The sequence below is a fragment of the Scophthalmus maximus genome, chromosome 18 (genome assembly GCF_022379125.1).
Source record: "Scophthalmus maximus strain ysfricsl-2021 chromosome 18, ASM2237912v1, whole genome shotgun sequence".
In the NCBI taxonomy this organism is placed as follows: Eukaryota; Metazoa; Chordata; class Actinopteri; order Pleuronectiformes; family Scophthalmidae; genus Scophthalmus; species Scophthalmus maximus.
In genome coordinates, this window is record NC_061532.1 from 12,943,130 (window position 1) to 12,958,385 (window position 15,256).

At 42.7% G+C, this 15,256-nt stretch overlaps 1 protein-coding gene across 1 annotated transcript in view; it reads right to left on the reverse strand.

Annotated features, from left to right (window-relative positions):
• LOC124849606 (nesprin-1-like) overlaps window positions 1-15,256 on the reverse strand; it is a 38,156-nt gene that overhangs the window by 11,911 nt on the left and 10,989 nt on the right. The window contains exons 2-10 of the mRNA XM_047328852.1: window positions 11,807-11,868; window positions 6,917-7,012; window positions 6,153-6,236; window positions 4,372-4,392; window positions 4,048-4,140; window positions 2,844-3,016; window positions 2,533-2,729; window positions 1,773-1,885; window positions 89-196 (exon numbers count right to left, since the gene is read on the reverse strand). Of these exons, the coding sequence (XP_047184808.1) occupies window positions 89-196; window positions 1,773-1,885; window positions 2,533-2,729; window positions 2,844-3,016; window positions 4,048-4,140; window positions 4,372-4,392; window positions 6,153-6,236; window positions 6,917-7,012; window positions 11,807-11,868 (947 nt within the window). The remainder of the gene's footprint in view (window positions 1-88; window positions 197-1,772; window positions 1,886-2,532; window positions 2,730-2,843; window positions 3,017-4,047; window positions 4,141-4,371; window positions 4,393-6,152; window positions 6,237-6,916; window positions 7,013-11,806; window positions 11,869-15,256) is intronic.

Here is a 15,256-nt window from a genome sequence, read left to right on the forward strand (position 1 = left end):
AGCTAATAATAAGAGCGTCTGTGCCCATTTGCCCAGTTTAAACGGCACACACACACACACACACACACACACACACACACACACTAACCTGGTACTGTTGAGCGAGATTGCCCCCAGTCCCCTGGGTCTGTACCGCATCTCTCTCCAGCTGGTCGAGCCACATTTTGAGCTCCCTCAGGCTCTTTCGCTGCTCTCTCTAGGAGGTGGGGACAATGGGGGGTACGACACGTGGAAAGATGGACAAGGACACAGAAAAGTGCAAAGGGGGGAAAAGGAAAGACAAATGCAATGAGAAGATGGAGAGTAAAAAGTAATTAAGGATAAGAGATGTTTGAGTAAAATGATGAAAGGATGGAGGAGAGTGAAAGAGGGGGCACGGCATGTAGTATTTAACATGTTCTCCTAATCCTCTGTGTCTCCCTGTGGGACGAAATGTCAAAAAACCCAGAGCTGCCAAAAAACCCCAACTCAGCTTACACTGGGTACTCTGTCTAAGACCCCCTGCTAATATTTCATTGGATTTTAAGTAACCATGACGATAATACTATGCCACTCAAAAGCTTGTGTGATAGTCTATTCAGTGTCAGCGCTGTTCAGTCTCTTTCCATTCAGTTTTTTCCCTTCCACTTGGCTACGGTACAGGCAGCCAATACTTTATTCCTATTTTGAAATATTGACCCTATTTTAGTGAAAGAGGTTATTCGGGACAGACATTAGCACGTAAGCAAGTGCCATCAACAAAGAACAAAGCAAGTGTGACACAAAACAAAAACCACAAAAAGCCTGATCAGCACTGTAAGACAACGAGACACGCGGTGACACAGAAAGCGAGGGGTTAGTGCAGCGTGACAGCACATCACGTCACCCGACACTGTTAACCTTAAAAAACAGGCAACCTCTATTTGCAAGCTTTCCATCAAATATGCTGTATCAATGCAACGCTGCCGGTGCCGGAGGCTTTCATTGTCATGCTAATGGAACCAGGAGCCATAGCACTAGGCGGAAACATTAATAAATGGTAATGGTAATATCACATCTTATTATACTGGACTTCCTTTTGTTATCATGGCTCCGGAAGCCTGCGGCAGGATATATCCAGCAGGTACTGTAAGATAAAGAGCCAATATTAGCATATAGGCTCTATTTTGACACGGAAAAACAATGTTTACTCGTACCCACACACTGTAGAGCACACAGCCGCTCTGTGATTAAATAAAAGAGCCACAGAAAGAAGCATTAATCAAATTTATATATGGAAACCATGAATGTGCACGGGCGCTAATTGCATTGGGGCAGCGAAAAATGATGGAAAACCTTCCCCCGGGACCCTTAAGTTACCATATAACCTACCTCTAACAATTCCTCTATATGGCGAGGAGCAAGACCACGCTGTAGGGCAGAGGCCAGCAAAACAACCACAGGAAAGTAGTCACCACACAGAGACACCAGAGAGAGAAGGACAAGGAGACATACCAATGGAGAGATAGCCACAACAAGGACAGACATGAAACAAGCAACACACTGCCAGACCTGATTCACAACACCAGGGAAATCACTAGTTTGTCGTAACCTCCATTACTAACAGATAGGAGGATGCTTTTAGAAAGCTTTTAAGTTTTTTTTTCAAAAAATTCATCTATATAAATGTCATGGCTGTGGTCTTGCACACTTGACTGACATTTAAAGAGAAAGACAAAACATGTAGGATGCAGGAAGAGAGAACAAAATTGAACGGCGTATCCAGACAGACACACATCTGACAGCGGACTTACCTCTTCTTCTGGCTGTTCGTCTGAGTCGCTCTGCTTTCGGTCAGGGTGATGCTTCAGAAACTGGGCTACGTATGTCATAATGGATTTCTCATCCGGCTTGTCTACATCGACATCTGAGGAGCGAACCAAATGTTTGTGATTAGAAGTCAAATCAAGTTAAGGCAGGCTGGTAATTCTTTAACAGTTTCTGTTTGACTGACATATTTATCGAGGAACAGACGACTAACACCTTAGAAGAAAACAACCGTCAGCTCTTGAGATCATTGTCCCAAGTTTGCTTTGGAGGTTCCACCATTCTGAATCTCACAGACTAATGGACCTTAATTACACTGATGTCAAGCTTGATTTGTCAGAGTTCATCGTGAAGGGCAGGCGTGAAGGGGCACAGATGGTGCTTGGCAGTGACACTGAGGTGCACATATGATGCTGTGATGGATATCCACTATTGTATTAATATATTCCAAAAAAAAGAAAAACCAGCCCAACATGACGAGGAGCTACCGAATTAAATGATATGTGAGGAAAGTTATGTCTCATTATTTGAGTAAAACATCGGTCACATTGTTTATGATGAAACATAATAGATCATGTTATTTCACATTATTTTATTTAGTAAGGTCACATCATCGCTTTATATTAAAAGAGAATACAGGAATACAGGAATGTGGTTGGTTGTTATCTGACCCAAGAACTGCCCAGTTCGGTTTTCATCAACTTAATAATGAAGTCCAAAGGAAATTCTTTAGGAAATACTGTTTACCTTCTGGGTCAAGAAGCTGTGGAATGCCTAACTCAGTCTCAGCCAGTAAAAAGGCTTCCTGCAGGTTTTCACGGTTGGGCCTCCTCAATACACGCTCCATGTCAACCAGTTTGGGCCGGAGGGAATGGATAACTGCAAAGAACGCTAAACCTGTGCGCCAGCTGGGGCCGAAGTCCTTCACCTCAAGCCCCAAGCGTCTAGAAAAGACAAGAGGATCACAAGGTCACGGCGTACAACAACATGGCCTACAGTGCATTAAGCATGTGTGTGTTTTTGCGGAGACACTTGGATATTAATGGTGGGCCACATACTTGGTGGCTGTCTGCTGAACCCATCTCAGCAGTGCCTTTCTGGCTCCGCCCGGAGGTGGGACGGGTTTCCTTTTTACAGGTGGGCTGGTGGCCTCGGTGCTGCTGGTGGAGCTGTCCAGTGAGGAGGTGCTGCCGGCCTGGAGCGCGGGCAGGCTACTAGTCAGCTCCTCAATCTGTAGAGAACAAGACACTCTGGAAAGTCAAGCCACCACACCGACTTATTTACAGACATATTAACTCTGGAATCACTGTCCAACCTTTGTTTAATGATAATAATAGGATGCTGAATAAAAAGAGAGTGCAATGTTTTTGCATCTGATGCCCTTTAGTGATACATAACTCACAGTGTCATTAAATGGTTTCTAATCTGTTTTAGTGCAAGACGTTATGAGCCTGGTAAACCTGTTCCCATTACTTGTGTATTTATTACGTTGGTGGTCCAGTGAGCAGTTTCACATCGGTGCATTTAGAAGTCTTATAAGAATAAATCCATTTGCTCTTTGCTGTTAAGTCACCTTTAGTTAAATCACTACATTCATATTTCTTAATAAGTTTTGTGCACTTGCAACTGTTGCTCAACCAGAAATCCTATATTCCTTCATCTGATTCCGATTGATTCATATAATCAAATATTTATCGACACAGAGCCTTCATAATATCAGCCATGTGTGCAAAAATAATCAAAATATGCGCATCTCTTGGGACAACAATCGCAAAATGAGACCACAGCCGAGCCAGCTGGGCAGTTGTTGGAGAAGATTTATTTCTATGCATGCTTTATTCTATTTATCAGTTTCTTAGAAAAACCATAAACATTAATATGAAATTAAATACATCCACGTGACAGTGAGTAAGTACATTTAGCAGGGTTTTCCATTTCCTTCATTAAAATTATATTTTTCATTTACATGTACTGATTTTGCTGAGATGTGTTTGAGTAAACATTTGCTTATGTTCAGTGTTTTCCTTGTGTTTTCTTCTCTTATGTTCATAAATCTTAGCTTATTGCGAGCTACGAAAAGACACATTTCAAGCCTCCTGTTGCCCAAATAACTATTTCTCGTTTACAACATATAACTTCATATTTGCCAGATCTAAATAGGATTTAATTACACATTTTGACATTTATACTGATTGAACGTTGGCAGCAAAGTTAGTTGTCAATTGGACGTCCTTTGTGTAAATTTACAGAAGGCGATATTACCTGGAAATAGAGGATGATGGTCCACAACAACCCCAGTACGATTGATGGGCGTCCATCAACAATGTCTGTGGAGTTGATGTTGACTAGCTTGATCTGTGTCAAAATACAAAACCCAGCATTTCAATATCTCGTGACGGGATCAAATAATTCCAGATTCCTGTTTATCCACTCATTCTTCACCTTCTTATACATGTGGATTAGAGAGAACACAATTTCCCACAATCTGGTTATTAAGTTTACACAACATGAACAATATACACTGTGGCTATAATCCTAGGTTCCTCATGATGTAGATATTTGATATTCGATGTGATGAATACTGACCGGAGATCCTCTGTAGGCCGACTGCGGGGCGGATAAGAAAAGGAGAAGCGAAGGAGAGAGAGAGAGAAAATGAGACAGAAAGGAGGGGAGGGTGAGAGAGAGAGAGAGTGTTTAGAAGTGCTCTAGATGCATTTGATTGAAGGGCTATGCCTCATTGACTGTGAGATGGCAGATAGTGTAGCACCGCTGAGGTGAGATGACTTGAGTGGTTGGCTGAGAGGGGAGATGTATCTCCACAACACAGGCAACAGGGATTATATCCAGCAGAGATGGACAGACACAGAAACTGATGCAGAGAGAGCGGGGGGAGAGTTGAGCAGAGAAAATGGAGAATGAGAGGGCTGTATCTTGTGATACGATAAAGTATTCTATATTACCACACAGAGGGTTACATTACTGAGGCACTGCTGCACAACAGGTCATCACATGGCAATGCATGCCGCTCGGCATAGGTGAGCAAGCACGAGGGAGGAGATTGGGGGCAGGCGAGGGCGGCGTGGGGAAGCGTGGGATAGTGGCTGATTAGAAAACTTGCAGCACGAGGTTTCAAATTAGAAAACACAGCATGTTAACCTGGCAATTCAACACAGGAGTGTGAGGCTGGATCTGGTTAACAGAAGTGTTCTGCGTATGACCACGTTAAAGTACACACACGCAACAGCATGCACGCTCACATACTCACGGTTGTGTTGGTAGCAACAATGTGTTTACATAGAAATCAATACAGTAGATATCAAAAAACTCATTGAAAACTCAACACAAAAAGGATGATTGATGGATCTTATGGAATACTTTAGCAAGCAAAATATTTTGCTGCTCCCAGGTTCAAGAATGTGAGGATTTACAGTGTTTCTGTGTGTCATTGTAAAATGGCAAAATTATTTTGGATGTGATTAGTTAGTCTGAAAAAAACAAACAAGTGATCTGAAGACATGGAAATTGTCCCTAATTTGACAGTGTTGAGGAAAAAATAAAAGATCAAGCGTTGATGAAATAATTGTTACTTTCAGTTTTGGTGTCGTTATAGCTGAGGGTTTGAAATACATATATTACAGGGTTCCAACAGTTCACAAATATGATTTGTGATTGTAAACATCATTATGCCACAACGGACAATTTGTATGAAACAGACGCGAGAGATAAACGTGTGTCAGGTAAAACGAGATTGGGCCTCTAAAGCAGAGCGTAAATATATGTTTTAGACATACATCTGATTTTACACACGGCACATATTTACATTTAATTTTCAACGAAGTCTCATCTCCAGACTACAGATTACTGGTGTGGGATTTACGGTTTTAACCCTGTCACACTCGGGGAAGACAAATCAATGTCCCTGCAGACGCCAAGCTCATACTTATGGCTTTATTTATGTATATCCAAGGACGAGCCGGGTGAAGCTTTGAGAATGTTTTACTAATCTCACTGAAGAAGAATGGTGTGTATTTTGAAGGGACAATGGTGATAAAAGTCCAGCAATTACATTTTCACATAGTCTTCGTCAACCATGCATACAAGTAAATGCCAATTAGATAAGGAAAAGGAATTTCAGATTTAATTTCATGTATTTTCTCAACAAAAATTATCAAAAACAGAAGATACGGTATCACAATAAAAGAGGGCTGTAACAAGGTGGAGGGAGTGAGGGGCGGTGAGGAAGGGGAAACAGGTTACATAGGGTCAGGATTCAACGTTTGTACCCACAAGGCAGCAGCTGAGCAGGGAGAGCAGCAGCAGGGTTAAAACACAAAAACATAAAAGGAAAGGCGCTGAATTCTCACCTTCCTCCCCTCGAGGAAGTTGAGAGCAGTACCGATGTTGGCGACCCAGTGGATCCTCTTTAGCTTCTTACCCTGCTCACATGGCTGGAGGGGGAAGCAGAGAACAATGAAGACGGGAAGGAAGAAATCGAGAAGCAGAAAAGGGAAAGGAATAGATAGTGTGCATGAAATAACATAGTGGATTATTTTAGATGCTGTTATGTGTAAGTGTTGAATTCCATGTATGAAAATTAAGAGCCCACCCTGACCAATATAGATTCAGAACTAATATAAGAAAGACAGGAGGTCCAATCAGGCCTGTGTTTGACTATCAACAGCCAGATCAATAGGAGGCAGAGAGCTTAGACCTTGGGCAATATTGGACAAGTAAAATCCTCAAGCTGTGTGTGCCTTTGTCTGCGCTGTGTGTGTGTGTGTGTGTGTGTGTGTGTGTGTGTGTGTGTGTGTGTGTGTGTGTGTTTGTGAACTCTGATCTGTCCTTGTTAATCAGGGTTTTCCAATCCAATTCAAACATCTCAATAAAAGCCGATCAATAAGCATTCCCATGCAATTGTGACTCGTTTCACATGCCCCGTATTAAGTCTGCAGATCTTTAAAGATTTGTGAAAAATGCTTATAGAGGCTGCACTGACACAAACATTCAAAAAGACACTGACTCGATGTGATCAAGTCAAATTTTTCCTCCAGAAAGATCAGAGGATATGAAGTGTTTGGAATCTGCCTGTGGCCAAATCACATGATGGAGAAATGATCACGAGACTCACCAGTTTCTGTCCAGACAGGATTTCCAGCAGGGCCAGCAGCTTCACACCGTCCTTGATGTCCTCAAATAGGTCTGTCACCACCAAAGGTGGGACATGCTACGTGCGAAAAACAAATGTACCCTCTGTCTTTATTTGTTAATGTAAAAGGAAAAATGTAAATGATAAACAGAGCAGTACACACGTAGGCTTAATATTTAAGATTTATGTATTTTAATTGCATGTTAAATGTCATTCCATTTGGATTTCACAGATTAAACATTACTAATAAATTAATGTGATGAATATTTGTGAGTCAAACAAACAAGTAAGGCTGATCATTAATTTATGTAATAGTTCTCATGAAACCAATGTGTTTTACATAGCCTATTTGTTTGAAATCACAATCTATAAAAAGTTCTAAAAACACACCTATAAACATTACTGAATATGTACCCTGGGGTTTAGTTTAGCGAGAGTTGTTACATAAATTCAGTTTACATAAACAGTGCAGGGCATAAATTCAGTTTTCCTGGAATGCAAAGCCCTGGGATTTGAGTCTTAACAGCAGCTTTTGCGATGTACATGAAACTATGGCGCAAGAAATTTTTTCCCCTGCATATTATCCTACTTTCAGTGGCACACTGCATAAATAAACCAGAATACAATAAATATCTTACACTGTAAGACGTTCATTTAAACTTGTGAAACATGGAAAAAAAAAAAAGTCCCAAAAGAGTTTGGTGGTGCCATGTATTACTGACAGAGTTAGCCATACGCAGAGGCTCAGCGGGCTCTGAATGGGGACTTCAAATCCTAAAATATGCTGATGATTTCAAACTGTATCCTTCCCCCCGACTTCATCCCTGACCTGACACAGACTTCCAGACTCGGGGAAATCCACATATCTCTGTTTCTTGCCGACGCCACATCAAGGATTTCTCTTAAAGCACAGTCACATGCTGGGGCTGAGGAGAGATTTAGAGGAGTGGAGGGGCGAGCGAGCCATTCACAGGGAGATTAGCGGCAAGGGGAGTGATGGAGTAAAGAGAGGGGAATGGCAGAGGCTGGGGGTGTGTGCATGAGTGTGTCTGTGTTAGCACGTGAGAGTGTGAGTGGTGCGAGACAGAAATATACCACCCCCCAGCATAGTGGATATGAGAGAGAGGGGCATAATTGAGTAGATAGAGTGTCAGCGAGAGAGATGATAGAAGGCAGAGAGAGAGAAGGGACACCAGCCTCCCATCACTTTCAAAATTAATTAGCAAATACAGCGGCTCTTCTCACTAATTCCTCTTCTAATGTCATTTCATGGCTTTGGATATTAGAATATTCAGAAAGCACTCGTGGTTCTATCGTAAAAAGTGACAGAGGAAACACTTACAAAGACCCTTCAAAGGGATAAATTAAACCACAAGCTAATTGAAGTTAAATTCACCTATTTGTTCATTATAATCCTAAAGCTAATGAGGAAAAATTTCCAGACTAATTACAAAATAAGAAACTAATATCCATTTCCTCTGCTCAGCCACATGAGCTCAAATAAAATAAATCAAGGGCAAAATGAGCTAATTGCTTTTGAGTGTCGGGGCAATAATTGATTGTGAGCAAAGTCTCTACCCTTGTGTTATTCTCTGGTGCACTTGACACGGTGGATTCCAAAAGATCAACACATTGAAACAACGAGTACAGTAGGGTTTCATTTTTTAAAAATTACAATACATCCAGTTTAAAATTGATATTAAATACCTATTGTCTTAATCTTTTGAATGTACCGTTATTCTGCAGGGACATTATTTGCACAAGTGCAACAATGTGTATTACTTTAACTTTTAAATTGGCATTTACACCTGGATAAAAATCATACAGCTACTGGTACAAGATGAACATGTCATAACAAAGAAGATATTGAACCCGCAAAATTGCCCCCAGTGTATATTGGTGTATGAGTGTATCCGTGACAGAGAGACACTATACAGAAGCACTCCATGAATATGTGTGTGTGTGTGTGTGTGTGTGTGTGTTTGTGTGTGTGTCTGTGTGTGCATGCGTGCGCATGCGTGCGGGTGTGTGATTGATTGTTCATTAAGATGAGAAAAGCAATACAGAAATGCAGAAAATTCACAACTCACAATTCATCCTGTGGGGACCATGATTGTTTTTGCCAAATTTCGAGGCAATCTATCCAGTTTTGAAGCTACAGACTTTCAGTCTGGACTAAATGAGTGAACAAACAATAAACCAACATTGCCTTCCAAAGTAACAAAAAAATGTTAATCAAAAAATAAAACCTTAACAGCTCAGTTGGCGAAGGTGCATACCATCATCATTAGCAACGACATTGCCGGGTTTAAATTTTATGTGCATCATCCACTCCCTCGTCCTCGTTCCTCACCACAAAAAGAGAGGGGGGGGGCAGGAGAAGTAAACACTGAAAGAGGGAGCGGGTGAGCTTCACTTTACTGCTGCTGTAATCTCTGAGAACACTTGGTTCACTGATTACTGCACTAAAGCTGTTTGCCTGGAAAACGCCTCAGAGACGATGAGACCTCCGCCGGTCACACTGGCCACTTCGTAATTAAGCTTTAACCTTCTCAGAGAGGATTTGTCAAAATGGAAACTTGGGGTCCGCTCACTAAGGCCCCCCCCCCCCCCTCAATCCTCACTGCCGAGTGGAGTGGATATTTACTTCAAAATAAAAAATTGCAAGCAACATTCTTACAATATGTAAATGAAAATTGCATATGACCCTCTTTTTAAACAAAAGAAACAAACCTGCAAAAACTACCGCACCGCTGCTCTCTAGTCTATAACTGGCGACTCAATATGGCGAACTTCTCCGAGTAATGAGAGCCATTAATCTTCTGTATAAATTACCAGCTTCGATACATCCTCTCTCATTGAAACTCTTTTTCAGATCACATAAGACTTCTTTTGTTGTACCTGTGGAGTGGAAGAGTAAGGGGGATGGGAGTGATAGAGAAAGGAATCCTTTTGCCGTGTCTCAACTCACCCAACGATTAATCACATACCTTTAGGCGCTGTATTAAAGACCTGTGATAACTGGAGTGGCCTAATCATCTGCATAGCCAAGGGCATGATCCATCCCCCTGAGAGCAAACCAAACCAACTGTTAAAGCTTCTTCCCTCTCTCTATCCGCCTGTCTCGCTCTCACGCTGATTTTCTTCTTCTTCCTAATAAGTCTCTTTAAATGGTTATTTGTAGAGTGTCTATAAATGTGAGACAAGCCCACCAGATGCCGTTTTATCCCCACCATCCTACGGAACGACATCTTTAAGAAATGCACCTCCTCATCAACACAGATCCTTTGCACCAGCTGCGCTGACTTTTGCCCTCTGCTCATCAAAAAGCTCTACGCCGCGACGACCCAAGACATTTTTGAAGACAAATACGGGCCAATCAGCGTCACCATGGCAACGTCAGGCATCAGGTGAAAGAGGAAGCGGTTTCACGATGGGCGAGGAGGAGTAGGAGAGCAACTAATTTGATCAACTAGGTCGAGAGAGAAGCGACGGGGCACAAACATGGTTATCTACCTCTGATGGAACTGTGATGGTATCGCTAATCCACTGATTAGGTGAATTGGTTAATTTAAGGGAATTTAAATGGAATTGAAATTACATTTCCAGGATCATTGTCAAACCATTTCATTTGTGTTTGTGCCGCATCAGTACGGCTTTAGTTTAGTCCGCCTGGTTCTGTCCAAATGTGAAAAAATTCACTCAGCAGCACCACTGACGCGCATTTACTGTCACACCAACTATTTTTTAATCCACATTTTTGTGGACCCCTCTCCTTGGTATCTCTCTGACTCCTCATCCTCTTTACCCATTCCATTCCTACCCCAGCGTATTCAATTTACCATGAAATTGCAAAAATCACCACACCGCTCTACTCTATTGTGTCAGAATGACTTAATGAATAAACTATGTGCTTATCTTAGGTGTTGTTCAAAAATTCAAGGCATTTAAATATCGGGCTGCGTGTTATTTTCTGCTGGCACGGCCACGAGACATGATATTCAATGTAACATGGAGAGTTATTCCCTCCAGAGTGCTTTTCAAATGAATTTTCTGCTCCATGTCACTGCGGTGCGAGGCCCTCCACATCTGCCGTAATCGAATGGGAAACCTTGAGAGGAGCGTCACAAATTGACCTAACGCTTAATTGTGTTGCACCGTGCCATATTTGCCTTGTCCACCCATTCCTGACACACCATTCAAGCAGTAATTGGTTAAACTGAGGAACCTAATGTGGTATAATACAATAATTACACACACATGATGGCCCCTCAGCAGCGGCTGCGTCAAGTGCAATTATTTAGTGTAAGTTACAGACACACGGTTGTCCAAGCTCTTTGAGGAGGTGAACAACGGGCGGTCTTTAACTAAAATCTCTTATCCAGTGCAATCTAAATTGGCCAATATTGAGATGAGGGTTTATAGATTTTTAAGATTTAAATTACTGACAGCAGCTTGCAGGGAAAGAAAGATTTACGGTATTAAAATGCTGCAATGTGAACGTGATAATTAGAGTGAGAACAAATCCTTGCTACAAGCTATTTGAGATTGGAGGAATAAAAAGGAATACGAAAGGCATGTGAGTAAGAATGACCGTGAGTGTGTGTGTGTGTGTGTGTGTGTGTGCGTGTGTGTGTGTGGTCTTAGCTGGCACACTCAGTCCCATGACCTGCTCAACAGTGTGTTTTGGAAATGGAGCAAATGTCACGGTGAGCTCCGCTGTGGAAGGAGCGTATGAGAGCAAAGGGATTCGTGTGGAAAAGCAACGGGATGGGGGAAGTTTTTAATCCACAAACACCAGCACTATAGTATTTGTACAAAGGAACAACACAATGCTGGCGGTGGTAATGGGAATCAACAAAACTCTCTTACCTTTGCCAAATGGGAATTGATCCACTTTGTGAATGTCCTTTTCTGCACTGCCTCCTGCTCATCTGTAAATCAGAGCCCAGAGCATCACTATCAGTCACATGCAAATGGTAAACAAAAGAGGGGATTAAAACACAATCTTCACATTGTCTATTGTTTCCACTGGGTTTGCAGAGTTGGACGGCGACTCTCATTAACTTTGATATTGTTACTTTCCATTTTAAGTGTCTTTGCGCAGTCGGAACCAAATCGTACCTTATACACTGATGTGGTGGGAGAAGGCATTTGACATTTAAAGATGGCATTTTCACTAGCTGGACTCCTCCAAGTGTGGACAGATAATCCTGCTCTCAGAAATGCCCTTTAGATGATAGAAGGTTGTTCCTGTACGATGACATGTTCCTCATGACACGATCTCTATGAAGCTTTTATTAATTTCTGACTGCAGTTCAGGCAGCATGATATTCTCTTGCTATAATACTGTTCATTGCAGTTGTCGTCATGTCACATGAGAGCCAACCTCACCCTAAATCTACGTATGTACCTACATACAGGGAAGGACATTGCCGTGGCTACAGCGATAAAGCCCACTTAACAAACGCACAATCAATAGAATAGATGTCTGCTGACGATGCACCCTAAAAAGCCACTTCACATAAATGAGAACAAGACATAAATCAAGCCTTGTCTCTAATCTGTGCACAGGAAAACATGAATACATATAAGACACACAAACATTTTAGAATGATATGTTCTGCAGGCTTTTTAGAACCAAGTAATTAAGTGTTACATTTCTGAAACTGAGAACAAAACTGCGATACTACTGGGATATCACAATCTAATATGGCAATACAGGATGATGGAGCCGTAATACCCCATAATAATTTGTCAAAATATTTCAAAAAGTATTAAACTTATTTTATTATCTTCCAACTGCACGTGTCACATGACTTGAAAAAAAGAGAAAAAAAGAACTGTACTGTGGCCCAAATAAACAAACCAAACCAAACCATGTATTTGGAGAATCATTATATCCTTCAACAAGTAAATCATTCCTGTTGTAATTGCTCATAATTCAAATGAATTGTAGACAACACAGATGTGTAGTCTACCTGGAACTCCAAAAAACCAATCGTGCGCAGTGACTGGCAGTGACAATACCTTCCTCTGTACCATCTGCGCCACAGAGCAATATCTTTGAGATGAGCGTGTTATCAGCAAGAGAGGACGTCTGACACATTGCTTCCCTCCACCTTAATGAAATATGCTGACGGTTTGATTACACTCAAAGTTGGTTAGTGTGTCACTGGGTATCATGGTCAGATATGAACAGTAAGGGACGTGTGTTTGTGTGTGTGTGTGTGTGTGTGTGTCTGTACCACAGAGGTGGTGGGTCGTTCATACATAATGCAGATACATTAATGCATAGTCATACGTGCCACTGAGCAGGTCCCCTTTCTATGAATTAATCTTATGATTGGTTGCGGGAGTGATCAAATATTGATGGGCAGTAATATTGGGTGAGAATGAGAAAGACTTGGCGGCAGGAGCCATGTGACGGAGAACATGTCTGCACGTACGTGGTGCCAGCCTCTCAGTCTCAGGGACGAGGTGACTTTGAACTATGCGCGCACACACAGTCGCACTTCAGCACACACACACACGCTCACATTCTTTCAATATCACAAAGGGAAACAGCCGTCCTGCATTTTAACACACTTGATTACCTTCTCGCCGAGTGTTGGCCTGTATAATCATTAGCTTCATCCGCAGCCCCTGAATTCTCACAGCTGCCCCCCCAGCTCTCTCACACACACACACACACACACACACACACACACACACACACACACACACACACACACACACACACACACACACACACACACACACACACACACACACACACACACACACACACACACACACACACACACACACACACACACACACACACACAGAAGATTAAATCATTGGGATATGATTGAATATGATATGATATTGATAGTATGTTGTCCCATAGGAACAAAAAAGGAAGGAATTACATCCCATTGCAAACAAGATATAAAAACAACTATTCCGACCGACTGTATATTTGCTTATTCCCCCACAGGATCGATAGGTACAGTGACGAAGAAATATTGTGGTAATCTGTCCTCCGGTCTAATCTAATATGATCTATCAGACAGTGAGACACTCGGAGAAGCAAGCAGACAGAAGACATGAACCTATTGTAATAAAACACAGATGAGCAGACAAGGCACACAACCGCGGGGTCAGACGGAGAGATAAGAAATCAAACAGTTTGACAGTTTGCCTGCTGTGCCGTGGCACATGCGGTGAGTTGCTTCTTCTCCTCTGGATATTCTGGCTTCACCCGCACACACACACACACACACACACACACACACACACACACACACACACACACACACACACACACACACACACACCACACACACACACACACCACACACACACACACACACACACACACACACACACACACACACACACACACACACACACACACACACACACACACACACACACACACACTAACACACACACACGCTCGCACGCTCGCACACACACACGCTCGCACACACACACGCTCGCACACACACACACACACTCTATCACTATGCCAAGGTGGAAACGCCCCCCCTTTAAATGTCCGTCCATTTCGCTTAAAACACAGTTAAAACACACCACACCCACTGTCCAAAAAAATATGCCCCGCAGGGAACACTTGAGGATAATTGCACTGCAAAAGGCACACTCCCATACAGCAGGCACATATGGTCCATACTGCAGTGCCACGCAAAATCACACAAACACACACACACACACACACCAAGCACAACCCTTGACATATGCAAAATTACACACACACACACACTCTGTACTTTCCTTCTTTTTCTCACACACTCTCACGTCTCTCAGAGTCACGCAGTGCCACTCACCTCGGAGGAAGTGGAAGAAGCCTGTCACCAGGTTGAGGGATGTGCTCTTTTTAGGGGAGGCTTCGCCCCCTGCTCGTCGTGCCATCTTGTACCCCAGGCTGCGCCTCGATTCCCAGCTGTTTTCATGGGGACGTGGAGAAGACATCCACGGCAACTTACTGGAGAGGCTGCACTTGCCCTTGCTCCTGCCCTTGCCGCCTCCCCCCCCCCCCCCTATTTTGGGGAGAGCTGTCCTTTAAGGGGCTCCCTGGAGCCCTGGACCTCCCCAGATGACAGTGGTGGAACTGTTGCTCTGAGGCAAAGCAGAAGGGGAAGGTGTCAATTTCGTGTTCCTCTCTCGTCTTTTTTTTTTTTACGCCTTGCCGTCCTCTGTCCTGTCCTGCAGTAGCGGGCTGCACACTCAGTCAGACTCAGTGTTTTTTTCCGGCATGTTAAGCAGCTTGAGAGTGTGATGTGAGTCAACGCGTGATGCAAAAACTGTTTGTGT